A 14,924-nucleotide genomic window follows, 5' to 3' on the forward strand; every position below is an offset into this window, starting at 1 on the left:
CCAGATTATTGCATGCATGACTAGAATGTTGCAGTGCATTAGAAAAAAAGCAGCCTAAATCAAGTAATATTTTGTATAATAATGGTGAATTAAGTCACTATTAAAGTGGCAGGCAACAGAGGGAGAGAGAGAGAGGGAGAGGAAGAGAGAGAGAGAGGGAGAAAGAACTGTTAAAAAACAATGGTTGAAGTCCCATGTGGGTACCAACTTAGTCTGAAAGGTCACAGAGGATTTTTACACATTTGTTTTGCAAATAGTTTCTGCAAGTAGAAAGAACAGTTGTAACTCTCTCCCTCTCATCATCAGATTAGCATGTCCCCCTAACGGCAGCAGTGCTCTCAAACCAGCCAACTGTTCTAACGTGGGTCAAAAGTTCAGTCTTCAGCTGGGGCACTGCTGCCGAATGGACTTGTTCAGTAACACTCACAGCCCCAAAGACAACTTTTTCATGAAACAAATATACATACAGATTTCAGTCTCTTCACAGCATCTTCACAGATATGCATTCCTCTGGATTCATCCACTTCGACATGTCCCAAGTACTGCAGGAAAGAGAGGAGGGGGAGAAAAGCTTAATACTAGCTCTTTAAACTCCCCGGGTTTAAAATCCAATCTCTGAAATCATCTTGGTACATCTGAGATGACAGACATTAACAGCACTTTGCTAGCCTTCTTTTGAGACCTGTGTTTGATTGTTTGACTTTGTATTAATGAGGCATCAACATCAACAGAAAAGCATAATAAGTCTAGAAATTTTGAGGGAAAGACAGACTTTCCTTACTCAGGGAAAAAATACATTGACATGTAGAACTGTATGTTCCTGCTTATTCACAGCATGAGTTTTAGTCACTTTTTTTATACTAGCAGAGCATGAAAACCTCAAGTTAATATACAGATGAGTGTGAATAAATTGTTTTTGAATAATATATTTAGTATCAAAAAATTATACTACATAGCAAGATAACCAAATATATTTGAATGTTCATGTCCAAATATAACAAATTCCAATGTTGCAAACAAAGCATCCTTCTCCTCCCCACTTCCCCTTTTTAAAAATTGTAAACCAAAATTGTTTATCTTCATTACAACACCAGGCTCTTATGTGGTCACTGAAACATTCATCATTCTGATAAAAAGTTTTAAAAAAAAATCACTTTTCTGTATATTCATCTTAGCAAGCACTACTTAAAATAAACTAGCAAAACGACAGTGAATAGAAACTGCAAATTTCAAAGCTTTTAAATTAATAGCCCAGAATAATATTAGCCTATGGAGAAAGCAATCAGTGTAGTGCTCCGGTACTGTAGATAGTTTCATTTTACATTCTGTGCGGAAAAAAACCCCTCTAAGTTGTCCAAACTCTCCCTACCTTTTCCAATCATAGTTCTTTTTGATAGGGGAAGGAAATGCTCTCTAAAACATCTATATTCTTATTCAAAGTACTTAACTCTTGAAGAAAACCATAACAACTACTAAACTTTCTGAAGCTTTGTAAAAAGGCGTCTTACCCCAATTTACATGGCATTGTAAGAATTGTTTGCAATTCAGCATTTATATTCTAGACTAGCTAGAGTGAAGAAATGGTTTTAAAATATCAGCATCAATACTGGTGTCACTTAATGCAGTGGTAAACCTAGGTTTAATGATCTACTGAGAAGTCCCACTCCATCACAGAATATTCTGTTATGAGTTATTTGAAATCTCCCAGTTTTTGTTTCACTCCTTAGGATACCTTACTTAACTAGATTGACAAAAAAGGTTTCACTATCTAACAACATATTGAAGCCCTCTATCTGAATAACAAATGATTCAACTAAAAGGACAAACTCAGACTGTTTTAAAGATTTAATAAAAATTTGATAATTGATTTTTTTCACGCAATGCAAGAAGCTCCAAAAAAGAAGACTACGTATCATCCTACATATCATTAAACTGCTGAAAGATTTAAAAGATCTTAAGCGAGAGAGGGCTTTAACATTAAATCTCCCTATGTGGCATTTTTAAAACAAAGTAAATCTGGATGGAACAATTCTGCATGAATTTCATTTAAAACACTCCTCTCAGCTGGAGAACAGCTTGAAAAATAAATTGCATAGAAACTAGAAGGTAAATAAAAGAGATCTGACACTTTAGAGCTTTTCCAAAACGAGCTCTGTGAGGCTGAAGCTTTATAATTGAATGCTGGAGCTGCCAAAACAGCAACTGTACTCCCTCAGTTGAGCTTGCTAAACACATGCCAGAATCTTCATTTCTCCAGAACACACACTAACTAGAAAATTTTAATCCTAAAAATACACAAATAGTAACAACTAAACATGTATTTACTCTGTGTCTGAAAGTACGCATTTATATCAACAGCTATAGCAGATGGATCTTTGGTTCTGCTGTGACACCTCTGGAAATACCAGAGATGCAGAAATTCTGTCGTTGTGCATATTTGTCATGGGAGATTTTTGGGTTTAGTAACTTAGGAAAGTTTGTCAACTTCTCGTTATAAAGTGAGGGATATAGACAGGAACAAAGCTGAGGTTTATGAAGGACAGAAAGAGACACTTATGTATGGAATGAGCCATGTAGTCTGCATGACCATTAAGCATCACACAAGTATAAGGAAACTTTCAGATTTCCAGAGCTATCTGCACATCTCATTTACCCCAGTGCATGCAAAATGTTTCCAGCTGAAGATCCAAACCATTCAGTCCCTGTACTTGGCAACCTGCCTTTTGCTTGGAAAAGGGAGAAGCAGAGCAGGGTAAATATTGCCGCATGTCACACTCCAAAACAGACAACCGTTTTCCCCTGTGTTGCCAAACCTCTATTCAAGTCCCATGCTCCAACTTTCACCAATCAGTCATGCCACTGCTGCTACAGAGAGCAAGTTCAGCCACAGTTTTCAATACTGCTTCCACTCCAGTGAATGGGGACATTATTGCACATATCAAGTGCATCTATGAACCCCAAAGGGTACAATCCACAGATCTCATTCAGCATCAATCAATTCTGAATTATAAAAGAAATTACACTGCCACACAATACTTCTTTATGATATAGAGGACAAAAGGTGCTTTGTTTGCACTTTACACTTTAAGCCCTTCATAAAAAAAAACTTGTTCCCATTGCACTATTTTTGCAACAGCCAGAAGCTCTTCGCTATCAGGATCAGTGGCCTTGTGCATTTTACAGGCAGTGTCAAAAGTCTTTTTTTTTTCTAGGGTGGGGTGGTGGGGTGTTAATTCCTTATAGGTACCAATGTATTTTTAAGTTTCTTCCTTGTAAAATAGTTTTCAACTGTATAATCAGAATGCTGTAATCCTCTTTTTTTAGCCAAGTGTTCCTTATGCAGCAGGTCCCCTTTCAAGACTTTAGGCTTATTTCTAAAAATGCTTTTCCCCCCCCACCAGGCTGAGAGTAGGTATACATGGCTCCTTGTATTTAACCAGTGCCCCAACAGTTATCTGACTTTTAATGGGTAGTAATCAAAGACGCAAATATTTCTTCAAGAAACTTGGCAAACAGCTCTGCTACAGACTGAGACCTTTTCTAGTACCCTTACATTTTAATCAGAACTGTTAAATTGTGATTATATCACAACCTAACCTTAAATTTGAAATATTAGATCAATTTATTAGTGCATTAGCATTTTAAGAATAACATTACAAAATCTAATAGAGAAAGAAAATACAGCTGCTAGTTAGATTCAGACATGGTCTGCTCCTTAGAGCCTGATATGCAAGTTAAACACCAGAATTCAGGACTTAACAAAAGTAAACCATCACCAAACTCTTCCCTTTCTAACTAAAGAAGAAATATACTGTGAAACGCTTGGGAAGCAATTTGGCCTATATAAGTAATACCTCATGCAAATCCATTCAAGGCCAGGCTGGATGGGGCTTTGAGCAACCATGGTAGGGGGGGCAAGGACACCTTCCACTTAATGATCTTTAAGGTCCCTTCCAACCCAAACTATTCTGTGATGATTCTATAGCACATTACCACAAACACACTCAAGGACCGGGACACATAATTACTGGGTGCACAAAATCTATGTGAACTGCATATGCTGTAACATGGTGGCTGAGGAGTTCGCAGAACAGTAAGGAAGAGGGTACTCCAGGCATATTCGCAAAGAGCAGTCCTTGTTGCAAGGATCACTGCAACTAGCATTCCTGAAGAAAGCGAGTACTTTTCCGTCATGAAAGTGCACATAGTAGGAATGCAGTATTAATATTGAATGCATTCCTACTTAATTTCCATAGCAACCAACGAATGATAGTCATGACATCAGCAATTCTCAGCCTTAAGATGTTCTAGAAGAGATTTAATCGTTACACTAGAAATTAACCATCAATGCTTTTAACAGAAAGCCAAAATCATTGTAGGCAGAGTTCCACATACAAAGTAACATGAAATAAGAGCTCTAATCCAAATAAAATACTTTAGGGGCTGTTGGAGAACCCCTTAACAGGAACATTTTTAAATAGAAGTATTGCTTATATTAACATTTTCAGGAAAAAAATAAAAAGAGGTGATGAGGTGATGGTACCGAAAGTAACCAAAAACCCTTTTGCTCTTCTCCTCTGGGTTTTATGTTCTCTTTCACAGATGGTGGTGTTCAGTATCATTTTCAAGTCAAACAGAAAGCATTCAGCACAGGAACAAGTTAAAGTGACACATAGCAAAATGCCCTTAGAACTTGAGAAGTGCTTGGGAAAATTTAGTCTTTTCCAACATTTCAAACTTTTCCCAACTTTATCTAAAAATGAACAACTTATATTACCATATCAAGTGGTTCTGGCAAAGCTGTCCTAACTGCCTTCCCCCAAATATATGCCATTGAAATTGCTCCTAAGAGAACATTAAGGGGTGATGTATCAGGTCAGAAACAAAACCGAACTACTATCTATGTCCTAGTACAAGAAATACTGCCCTGATGTTTGTTCTTTGTTTTAATTTCTTTCACAAATACTCAGCTAACTCAGTTTTCAAAATTTCAAAGTTCAACTATAATAGCTGGCAAAGAGAAAGATCCTTCACCAGAATTCCTTCCACCTGGACAACTCAGTGGAGCCAGTTTTGTTTGTTCAAGCCTGGTAATATGCTATTACAGTCTCCGTTCCAAACCGACACAGCTACACAAATCATTGAAGTTTCCTCTGTATCAGCAGATGTTCACATGCCCCGTTTTGTCTGCAGAAACAGATTAGGCTCTTCAGATTACATTTGAAACTAGGCAGATGCAGAAAGAGAGCTCACTGTAAGTCTTGGCCAAGGTGTCCTGTTCAAGGGAAATAGCTGCCATAGACAGAAGTACACCAGCATTTCCCTGGTATTCCTCCTAGAGCCAAGTGACATTCTTCTTTCTTCCTCTGTGTAAGTACTATTCTCTCTACAACTGGGGTATTATTTGTAACAGTAATTTGTAACAGTAAGACCAACTACTTGGCATCTGCATGTATACATACACTTCTGGAATTGGTATTCCTCAAGAATTAAAGCCTGAGCTCCATTTTCACAGTGAAATGCTGTCTTGCAACTAGACATAAGCTTAAATCCAGAAAGCCTGGATTAATCTTAAAGCTGAGCTAGTTTTCCACTGACTTCTGCAAGATTTACATTCCAATGTTCAATTACTTTATTCCTTTTCTCTCTCACACCCATGCTCCTGCTTTATAATTTATCAGTTTGAAATAGATGTTTACCTAGGCAGAGCCACAGAGGCAGACAAAATCCGTAATTAAGCATCAACAAACAAACTAAGCTTAATTCTGCTACAGGTTAATTATGATGCTACCCATGTCCTTAGGGTCCAACTTCTTCCACTTCTCTAAGTCAGCAGAAATGAAAATGTCTCATCAATCTGTTAAACCCCCCAAAACAAGAGCTGTTAAAAGCCTATGACTGCTAAACGTCCCCGAATAGCACGGGTCAAAAGAATCTGACTCTAAAAACTAAGCAGTATTGATACCAGTAGTTCTCCATGTCTGTCCACATCACACCCAGCTAAGAGTCATACCGTGCATTTCACTCACTGGTTCTTGTATTATATGTATCAATGTGAACACAAATACCACTGTGAGGGAATAACAAACATTTCCAGTTAGGACTTTTGAATATGAAGTAGCAAAGCTCAATCCCAGATACGCAAACGCTATATTCTTCATGTTCTCAAATCCCTAAAACAAGGCAGAGAAGGAACTCAGGAGGTTATATAGGACAGCACTTGCCTCAAGGCAGGGTCTACTTTCACGTCTGAGAAGTCAGCCTTTAAGTATTATGACATTGCTGTAACTGGAGATCAATAGGGTAGACCTACTCTGTAGCTTAAATGCCTCACTGTTAGAAAGGAAGGTTGTTTTGCTTAGCTGTTGTTAATATCTATCCTAAATTTCCCTTGATGAGGCTTAAACCCACCATTTCATTTCTACTGGCCCCTTTACATATTCAACTTAGGTTTTCAATCATTCACTCCCATGTGTCATTCTTACTTTTCCAGGAATTCAGCATTAGTAAATAAATTTAAAAATTTTCTTTTAAAAGAAAGAATTAAAAGAAAATCAAGTGTTGATAGCACAAAGTTTTTTAAACACACTGCACAGGTGCACATTGCACCTCTTCTTCAAGCTCTGCAAAAAATATGATTTCCATTTACGACACTGGAAATCCCCTAATTTTAAAAAACAAATCAACCAAAATTAAAAAGTATAACCCAATAAGAACTTTTTTATTTCCAACACCCAAATTACATTTAAAATAAATATTTCTGCAAGGACACCCAAATAATTTTTATGGCTTTAAACATTAATAGTCATATCTTTAAAACAACTTGAAGTTTCCTATACAATTTAAAAATTTAACCTTGGCCTAAGACAGTTTTGAAAACTGAGTAAGAAGCTTCATTTAAAACTTCTTATTTGCAAGGGTATTGAAACAAAAGATTGGACACAAGTGTAAAAAGTTTAAAGATTAGGAATTGCATTACATTACTCTTAATGGTGACAAAAATGCACAGGAACATATAGAATCATAGAATCATAGAATCGTAAGGGTTGGAAAGGACCTTAAGATCATCTAGTTCCAAACCCCCTGCCATGGGCAGGGACACCTTGCCCTAAACCACGTGGCTCAAGGCTCTGTCCAACCTGGCCTTGAACACTGCCAGGGATGGAGCATCCACAACCTCCCTGGGCAACCCATTCCAGTGCTTCACCACCCTCACTGTAAAGAACTTCTTCCTTATATCCAATCTAAACTTCCCCTGTTTAAGTTTGAACCCATTACCCCTTGTCCTACCACTACAGTCCCTAAGGAAGAGTCCCTCCCCAGCATCCTTGTAGACCCCCTTCAGATACTGGAAGGCTGCTATGAGGTCACCACGCAGCCTTCTCTTCTCCAGGCTGAACAGCCCCAACTCTCTCAGCCTGTCTTCATATGGGAGGTTGAGTGAGTTGGGGCTGTTCATAGGAGACAAGTCTCAAACCTCCTGTTATAATCACTATTCTTTTATAATTAGCTGTCTTCAAGCTTTTTTAGTGTGGTGTAAAATACTGCAGCATTTTAAAAACGTACCTTTGCTTGCTGCTGGTTAGCATTCAATAGGAGTGGTTACTGTGCATTGCTAACATCAGTTCATGCCTTAAGAGGCAGGGATTTGTAGTGTTTAGGGTGTAAGGCTGTGCAACATTTCAGAAATCAGCAGCTTTGTCACATTAATTTCTTAAAAATACCTAACATAGTTTCCAAAGACTATTCAAGCATCTCAAGCTTTCATAGTCAAAAATATCACGTGGCTGACTTAAAGTCATATCAGCATCAACATGCTGGTAAACTCTTTCACAGCTACTATTATTTCAAATTAGAAGTGCATTTAACACTAAATAAAAGCCATAGTTACCTGTGCTGAATACCAGTCTTTCTGGTCTGGAGGAAGAGAACGGCATTCAAGCTGTATTTATAAACTGATTAAAAATAAGAACTTATTTTTAATATGAGAGTTATAAATTTGACATTAAGCAATAAAGTTCAATGTTAATTCTAAACCTAAAGTGGACAACTGGGCAGCTATGAGTGGGGCAGAGCACACAGCAAAGTGACAGGAATGGCCCATTTCCTGCTGATAGAGGTTTCAGCAGGGCCATGAATAGCCTACTGACATAACACACTGCCGGGTCACAGGGACCCGAGAGATGAGAACTGATGTTCACAAGGCCCAGTGAGGATACTCTACAGGGATCAGCACAAGTTGTTCCCTTTCCTTCTGTCTCTGCTTTAATACAGGGCAATAGAGTGCCCTCCAAACATCCCCACCAAAGCAAGTACTAGGTAGGAAATGGTTAAAGAGTATTTACTCTGAAAAGCTAATTTTTTAGGTGTGAATGTACAACTGTATCCATGCAATTTTTTTTGGCAACACTAACACAGAAATCAAGATTCAGTGGAAAGGCTAACTGACATGATAGCAGGCACTCAGCAGCAAATCCTGGACTTCAGATTCAAAAACATAAATCTGGTTTGTTACTCTTTCACATGGACTTTTCTCACTGATAGCTTAGTCTTCCAATTGGAATAAATGGAATAAAAAATGCAAGTAAACTTTCAGGCTACAGGCAACAGTAGCCTTAGATGCATTAGGGTCAAAAGAGACTGGCCACCAAAACCCATGAAAGTGACAGAATAAAACTAATTAAATTGATTCAAGATATATACGACTGTGGCATCTTCTAGAACCACAGGTAGGTATCAGCTGCTAATATTCTGTTTAACACAACCAGTTGGTTACAACTTGCAAATGTTTGGTTTGTTTAGTTCTGTTAAGTAGCGGGAAATGACCTAATTTTTCTGATACAAATTTCACAGGCCAGTTACTCTAAAGTGCATTTGTATGAATAAAAACTACTTACCCAGAGGGACATTTGAAAAGGCATTTTAGACAAAAGAAGCCCTAGTGTCAAATATTTTAGTCATTAAAACACAGAACAGCTGCATGTTCTCAGTGAGGTAGCGTCTGGAGCAAGAAAACAAGTTTGAAAATGTGTATGTCAATGAACTCCATTTTTTGCAACTATGATGTATGAAGACTGTAGAAATAAATTATAGCACTGATAGGCATGGCTGTAGTATCTGTCAGTATAATCTCCTTCTGAATAGTTTTAAATGCAGTGTCTCCATCGAAGTCCCTTGTACATTACATATATCTTGCACAGTTTTTCTCTCAGAGGGAAGATTCAGTACTGAAACATAGCAGTTTAGTTTGTTAGGGAAGTGGAAGAGAATTCACACCTGAAAATACACTTCTGCACAGATTTTCCAGCAGCTCTAACAATGCCACACTTAATAAAAGGGCAACTCTGAGTGCATTTATAAAAGCTGCAATGCCTCCATGCCATAAAAGTTAGGGGAGCAATATCATTTTGTTCCCAATGGAATAGCAAAAGCCCGCAAGTGACACTTGCCTAAACACAAGTTTAACATACTTTTTATACCTTTGCTGACACACAGGCACCTGGCTCTCTGCTAATGCAGTGGAGCTCAAAAAAACCATTCAGTCATATGCTCCAGCATCCTGGTTCTTCTTTCAATGTAACTTTAGTGGATTTAAAGCAGTTTATGCAGAAGAGCACTGCAGGGAAGCCAGAGCCATTTCAAGGCCCTATTTCGAATGTGTCAGATTAACAGCTCAAGTGTGGTTAGATTTCCAGCACAGTGTATCTGTAAATACATCCTACACACACTAAGATGACTGAGAAAATAGGATCGGTAGCTGATTAGATACAGCACAGCCACTCCAACTAGTGGAAAACACACAAGACTTAAACAAAACAACAAAAAAAGAGTGCTATTGCCCAAAAGTAACAATATACACCCAGGACTATCATCACCTCCAAATTTATGATCACAGCTCTGGAGAGAACCAATGTGCATCAAATCCACTTCCCTGAATTTTAAAGCAACAATGTAATAGGAATTTTGCCAATACTTTTCACAGATCATCCTCTCTACAGGAATAAAGACAATTCATAAAGACATCAGATTTGCTCAAAACCCAACAGCACACTTACAGACTTTAATTAACAATAAGGATCAGCTGTGGATGTAGCACAGGAAGAGCTTCGAGAACCACGCCAATGTAGAAAACCTTTCAGAAACATTAAATCTGTTTGCAGTACAGCATCCTCAAAGTACAATTAAAGAACAGCTACTGGAGTCCCTGTCCAACACTAACAGAATGAAGCCTGGAGGCAGGATGAAATCCTATTTGCAACACAACTTTCAAAGTGCTTCCACATGTTCTGTAATACCTAAAAAAGAATAAATCTGTGCTAGCACTCTACAAACACCCCAACTCTGGGCAAAACATAAATGCCTAAGGCAAGAAGTTAAAAACCAAACTAACTTAACACTACTTTAAGAGAGTGAAATACCTTTCTCCCATCAAACTTTCATGATCATTCTGTTTTACAAGAGAAACCGAGAACAAACATTCCCTACTCTGCATTTGCACTAGCCTGCTCTTGCCAAAAAAAGAACATTAGAGTCTTAACCTAAATAAAATAGCAAGCATTAGAAGAAACAAAGCTCTCAACATGGCTGCTACTATATTAGTTTCATGTATTTTACTTTCATACAGAAAACATTAAAGACAGCTGTAGAGACATTTGTTAACAATTCTCTGGTCTTCACCAGCTATACAGGTAATATCTTCTCATCCCTGCAAAAGTCAGACTTCAGTCTTGCCACTCAGCTATGTTCTGGGCTCCAAAAAACTACAGCTTATGATTTTTAGACAGTGGGCAAGGCAGACTATAAAGCGTCAGGACAGACCAATCCTCCCAGAAACACATTAAACTGTGGTTAAGCAGCTATACTACAGGGAACGGACCACCGGGATTTCCATTTAGGTACTTTAAGAAAATGAGGATATTTTCACCATGTATCAGATTTCAATGCATTCCTATTAACCACTTTCCCCCAGATATCTCAGATTATTCTGCTCCATTGAGGAGCACTAGGAAGAAAAGTCTCCCCATCAGATATTTAAGGACAGAGGAGACAGCATACTTTTCCTGGAATGTATGAATTTCCAAATACCCAAGAACAGCGTGACAGGATACTCTCCTTCAATAGCACAAAGTTCTATTCTTTTTGCAAGCAAAATATAGTACCACCCACTAAACCAATGACTCTACATCTGGTTTATCTTGTTCACTCACAATGGCATACTTCCTTTCTGTATCTATTAAACACCAGTTAACACCCACTTTGCATCCCAAGCCTAATAAAAATTTCCACTACTGCCCATTCTCAAGGCATAGGATTTTGAAAGATAAATTGTAATTAAATAAGCTAAAACACCTCTTAATGTCAAATTGTTCTGACTTTAAGTTTTCACCTAATTGCAAATTCTTTAAACATTAATAGTCTACCATTCTGACCAACTCAAGAAACATATGTCGAGATGTGTTTGCTTCAGATTATTTTTTCCAAAGAACAGATTAAATTAATTTAGCAAAATCCAATATAAAGCAGGCAAATAAGGGTGAGTAAGTCCCATTATAATGACAGGATGCAAAGACTCATCCATTTCCATGCCTCTTCAGCACAGAATAGCCCAAAACCTTTTTTGACTTTGGGTACATGTGCCCAGAATAGACGAATGCTTCATTTAAATACAGGAAGTATTTGTCATTATAAGTTCAAGTCCTGACAGAGTTAAAAAAAAGTCTTTGAACAGAAAGAAGTGATTCACACCCTATGTGTTCAGTAAAGGACTGAAACTTTAACTGAAACTCAGTGTCTCAAAACCGAGCATTTTGTTTTTCGATCTGTCTAATGGCCAAATTATTTTAAAAAAAAACAAAAACCAAAAACCAAACCAACAAACAATCCTTAAGCTAACAACTTTGTTTGCTCCTAGACAGTGTTAAACCTTAATCTAAGTTTGAGCTTCCACAGAGCAGTTACCTACTTTCAAAGCTCTGGCAAAACACCATTTCTGTTCAGTACTGGATTACAGTTCCTTCCTTCTAGCAGAAAACTAATGCAAGACAAATAAGCAAGTAACAATAATAAATGAGAAATGTTATATACACTTTCGTATATGTAAAAGCACACATAAGCAGTTATGGTAAGGTGAAGTTGGGCATGAACCTAGTGTGACAGTTATCTCAAATTTATTGTACATCTGCACATACACACACCTTTACAAAGATATGTAACAGCCAGTTTCAAGAGCTCCACCTACCAACATCACCTGTTTAACTATCAGACAGAATTACTTTAATTATGATACAGATAAAAACCATTAAAAGGTCCTTAGGTGTCAGGCTAAGGACTGATTTCCTTGTGCACAGATATTTCATCCACTAGTTTTCCATAACTGTCATCCATTTACAGTCTATTGTAGAGTTACTATTAGTGTGCCTTGAGGAAGAGAGCTTTTGATTATAAGGGGACTATATGCAACAAAACACCTTAAATTTAACATTTTTTTTCATTGTATTTCTTAAGTATGACTATTAAATATTATTCCAAAATATTAAATAAAGAGGAAGAAGACTGGTGAAACAAAAGAAAACACCTATTTATAATACTCTGATAATCTGGAATGAGTTCTTAGAATTCAAGAAAGTCATTTCAGTTACACATGCATTAATAGCCTGTAATATACACACACCCACAATCGTAGCACAGAAAACACTCTCCGAATTTAACAAGTGCTTATAACCTCAAGCAATGGAAGGAAACCCAGGTATTACTTAGGTAAAAAGTTTTCAGTTATCAAAAAGGAGGATTCCTTTCTAAGCACAACCCACTGCTTTATCTTACAAGTCAAACTATAACCATAACTCCACTTCTGAGAGAACCAAGTACCTTTCCATGCAATCCAGGAGGTCTATCATTTCTCCTCTTCCAGAAAAATTAAGCCAAATATTACATTACTCCTCTGCCTAGCTACACGATTTATTTGAACTAGATAATAATGTAGGATATCTCAGACACTGATTTTCCAAGGCATTTGTTACATGAGTCATCTGGCTTTAAAAAAGAAAAGCCACATCCTCTGCAATGAGAGCTGACTGTAAAATAGGTCAGTGTGTAATGAAGCATGTTGCTGGCTGATGCTTGCCAAAAAAAAGCCCCAAATAATTCATGGTTAGAGTACCTCATGGATATCCGAAAGAAAGGCAGAAACTCTTACCTTAACAGGAAAGCTACACTTGCCAGTACGAACACCTTCTTCATCAGTCTGCCACTGATGAGGCCTACTAGCCTCTGGGACATAGACATCTTTCTTTCTCCTAAAGCTCTGCCGTAATTTGTTCATTTCTCAGATTTTCAGGTCCTAGAAGAAGAAAAACAAAGAATACTGCCAATAGGCACCAAAACGTGCATTTAACCACTCTGGGTCAACCACTACCATGACAAACGTTCCTGTGGAAAATCTGAGCTTCTGCAAATATGAACAGAGGTATCTGTGAAAGGAAAATATTTTGGACATGGATTCAGAGAAAGATAGATATTCACTTCAACATGAATATCTATCCTTGAAAACACAAATCCACGTTACTTGTTTAATGCCTTTCCACAGCAACTGAAGCATTAGACCCAGGAATAACTATTACTCTGAGCATAAGGTTACCTAAAATAACTGACAGAGAAGCTCTGAAAAGCAATGCACAGGAAATGCTGCCTCCCCAGATTTAAACACCTACCTAGAGCAACCAAGCAGGACACCAGTAGCCCAAGCTTCCAAGGCACCTATGCAAGGCAAGGATTCATAGCCCTAAAAACTGCTCCTAACATTATGTGCTTGGGCTGTATGAGTGATAGGAATTTGTTTTTACTGAGAGGCACAGTCCAGCCCTTGCTTAATCTACTGGTAAAAGTCATTATATTTAAATGAGAAATGCAGTGAATTGACTTCCATGTCCCAAGTAAATCTCTGAACAATTACAGTTTCACCTCTTCGAAAGGAGAAGACAGTTCTGTAATTACATTTCCAAAGCCTAGAATTAGATGCTTTTTATACACTATTCTCTTATGTATCAGTTTCTATACATACAAGCCAATCTATACATTGCTGCCATCTATACAACAGTCATAGCAGAGCAATCTTTCAGCATAAGGGATAATTCCTGAAGTATTTCTGCATTAACAAACCACCAGACCAAACTCCACTCTTGCAGCAAACACCTGCACTCAAAGCTGCTTGATGAGCATTTGAAAGCAGTAAGATGTGGCACTCCAAGCAATCCAAATGTCTCCTGCAAGTGAAGTGAAGGGTTGAGATGTATGGCAAAGGCTAAACAACTCTCCCTTGAAGGGGGCATGTACCTAGAATAGCCACAAGCCCTAACAAGCAGCATAAGAACAGGGACAGGAAGGCGCTTGAGGATTCTCAATTGCAGTTATCTAGTTATAGAGCAACATTAGCTATGTTCCTCTGTAGCTGCAAAAGACCTGACATAACTAGTAAAAAAATATTTTCTTCAATTTCCTTGGTAGGATTTAGAAATGAGAACATGTGTGCAAAATAAAAAACATGTACATTTCTTACCACTAAAAAAGCTGAAGCAGCTCCTGTCCTGGTTTCTTCTGGGATAACAGTTAATTTTCTTCCTAGCAGCTGGTATAGTGCTGTGTTTTGGGCTTAGGGTGAGAATAATATTGATAATACACTGATATTTTAGTTTTTGCTAAGCAATGTTTGGACTAAGTCAAAAACTTTTCAGCTTCTCACACCACCCCACCAACAAGGAGGCTGGGAGTGCACAAGAGGCTTGGAGGTGACACAGCCAGGAGAGCTGACCCCAACTGACCCAAGGGATATACCACACCATATGGTGTCATGCTCAACATATAAAGCTGGGTGAAGAAAGTAAGGGGGGACATTCAGAGATATGTCACTTGTCTTCCCAAGTAACCAT

The 14,924-nt window shown here is 37.9% G+C and overlaps 1 protein-coding gene across 9 annotated transcripts in view; it reads right to left on the reverse strand.

Moving 5' to 3' along the window:
• Nucleotides 1–14,924, reverse strand: part of NUMB (NUMB endocytic adaptor protein) — a 101,883-nt gene that overhangs the window by 23,402 nt on the left and 63,557 nt on the right. For 8 of the 9 annotated variants that reach the window (XM_030483403.1, XM_030483406.1, XM_030483402.1 and 5 more), the window contains exons 2-3: nt 13,196–13,339; nt 468–542 (exon numbers count right to left, since the gene is read on the reverse strand). In XM_030483403.1, the coding sequence (XP_030339263.1) occupies nt 468–542; nt 13,196–13,321 (201 nt within the window). In that variant the 5' untranslated portion in view covers nt 13,322–13,339. Of the gene's footprint in view, nt 1–467; nt 543–13,195; nt 13,340–14,554; nt 14,712–14,924 lie in introns of those variants that run through there. The other variant, XM_030483400.1, reaches the window with a different exon arrangement.

Source organism: Strigops habroptila, chromosome 4 (assembly GCF_004027225.2).
Source record: "Strigops habroptila isolate Jane chromosome 4, bStrHab1.2.pri, whole genome shotgun sequence".
Classification (NCBI taxonomy): domain Eukaryota; kingdom Metazoa; phylum Chordata; class Aves; order Psittaciformes; family Psittacidae; genus Strigops; species Strigops habroptila.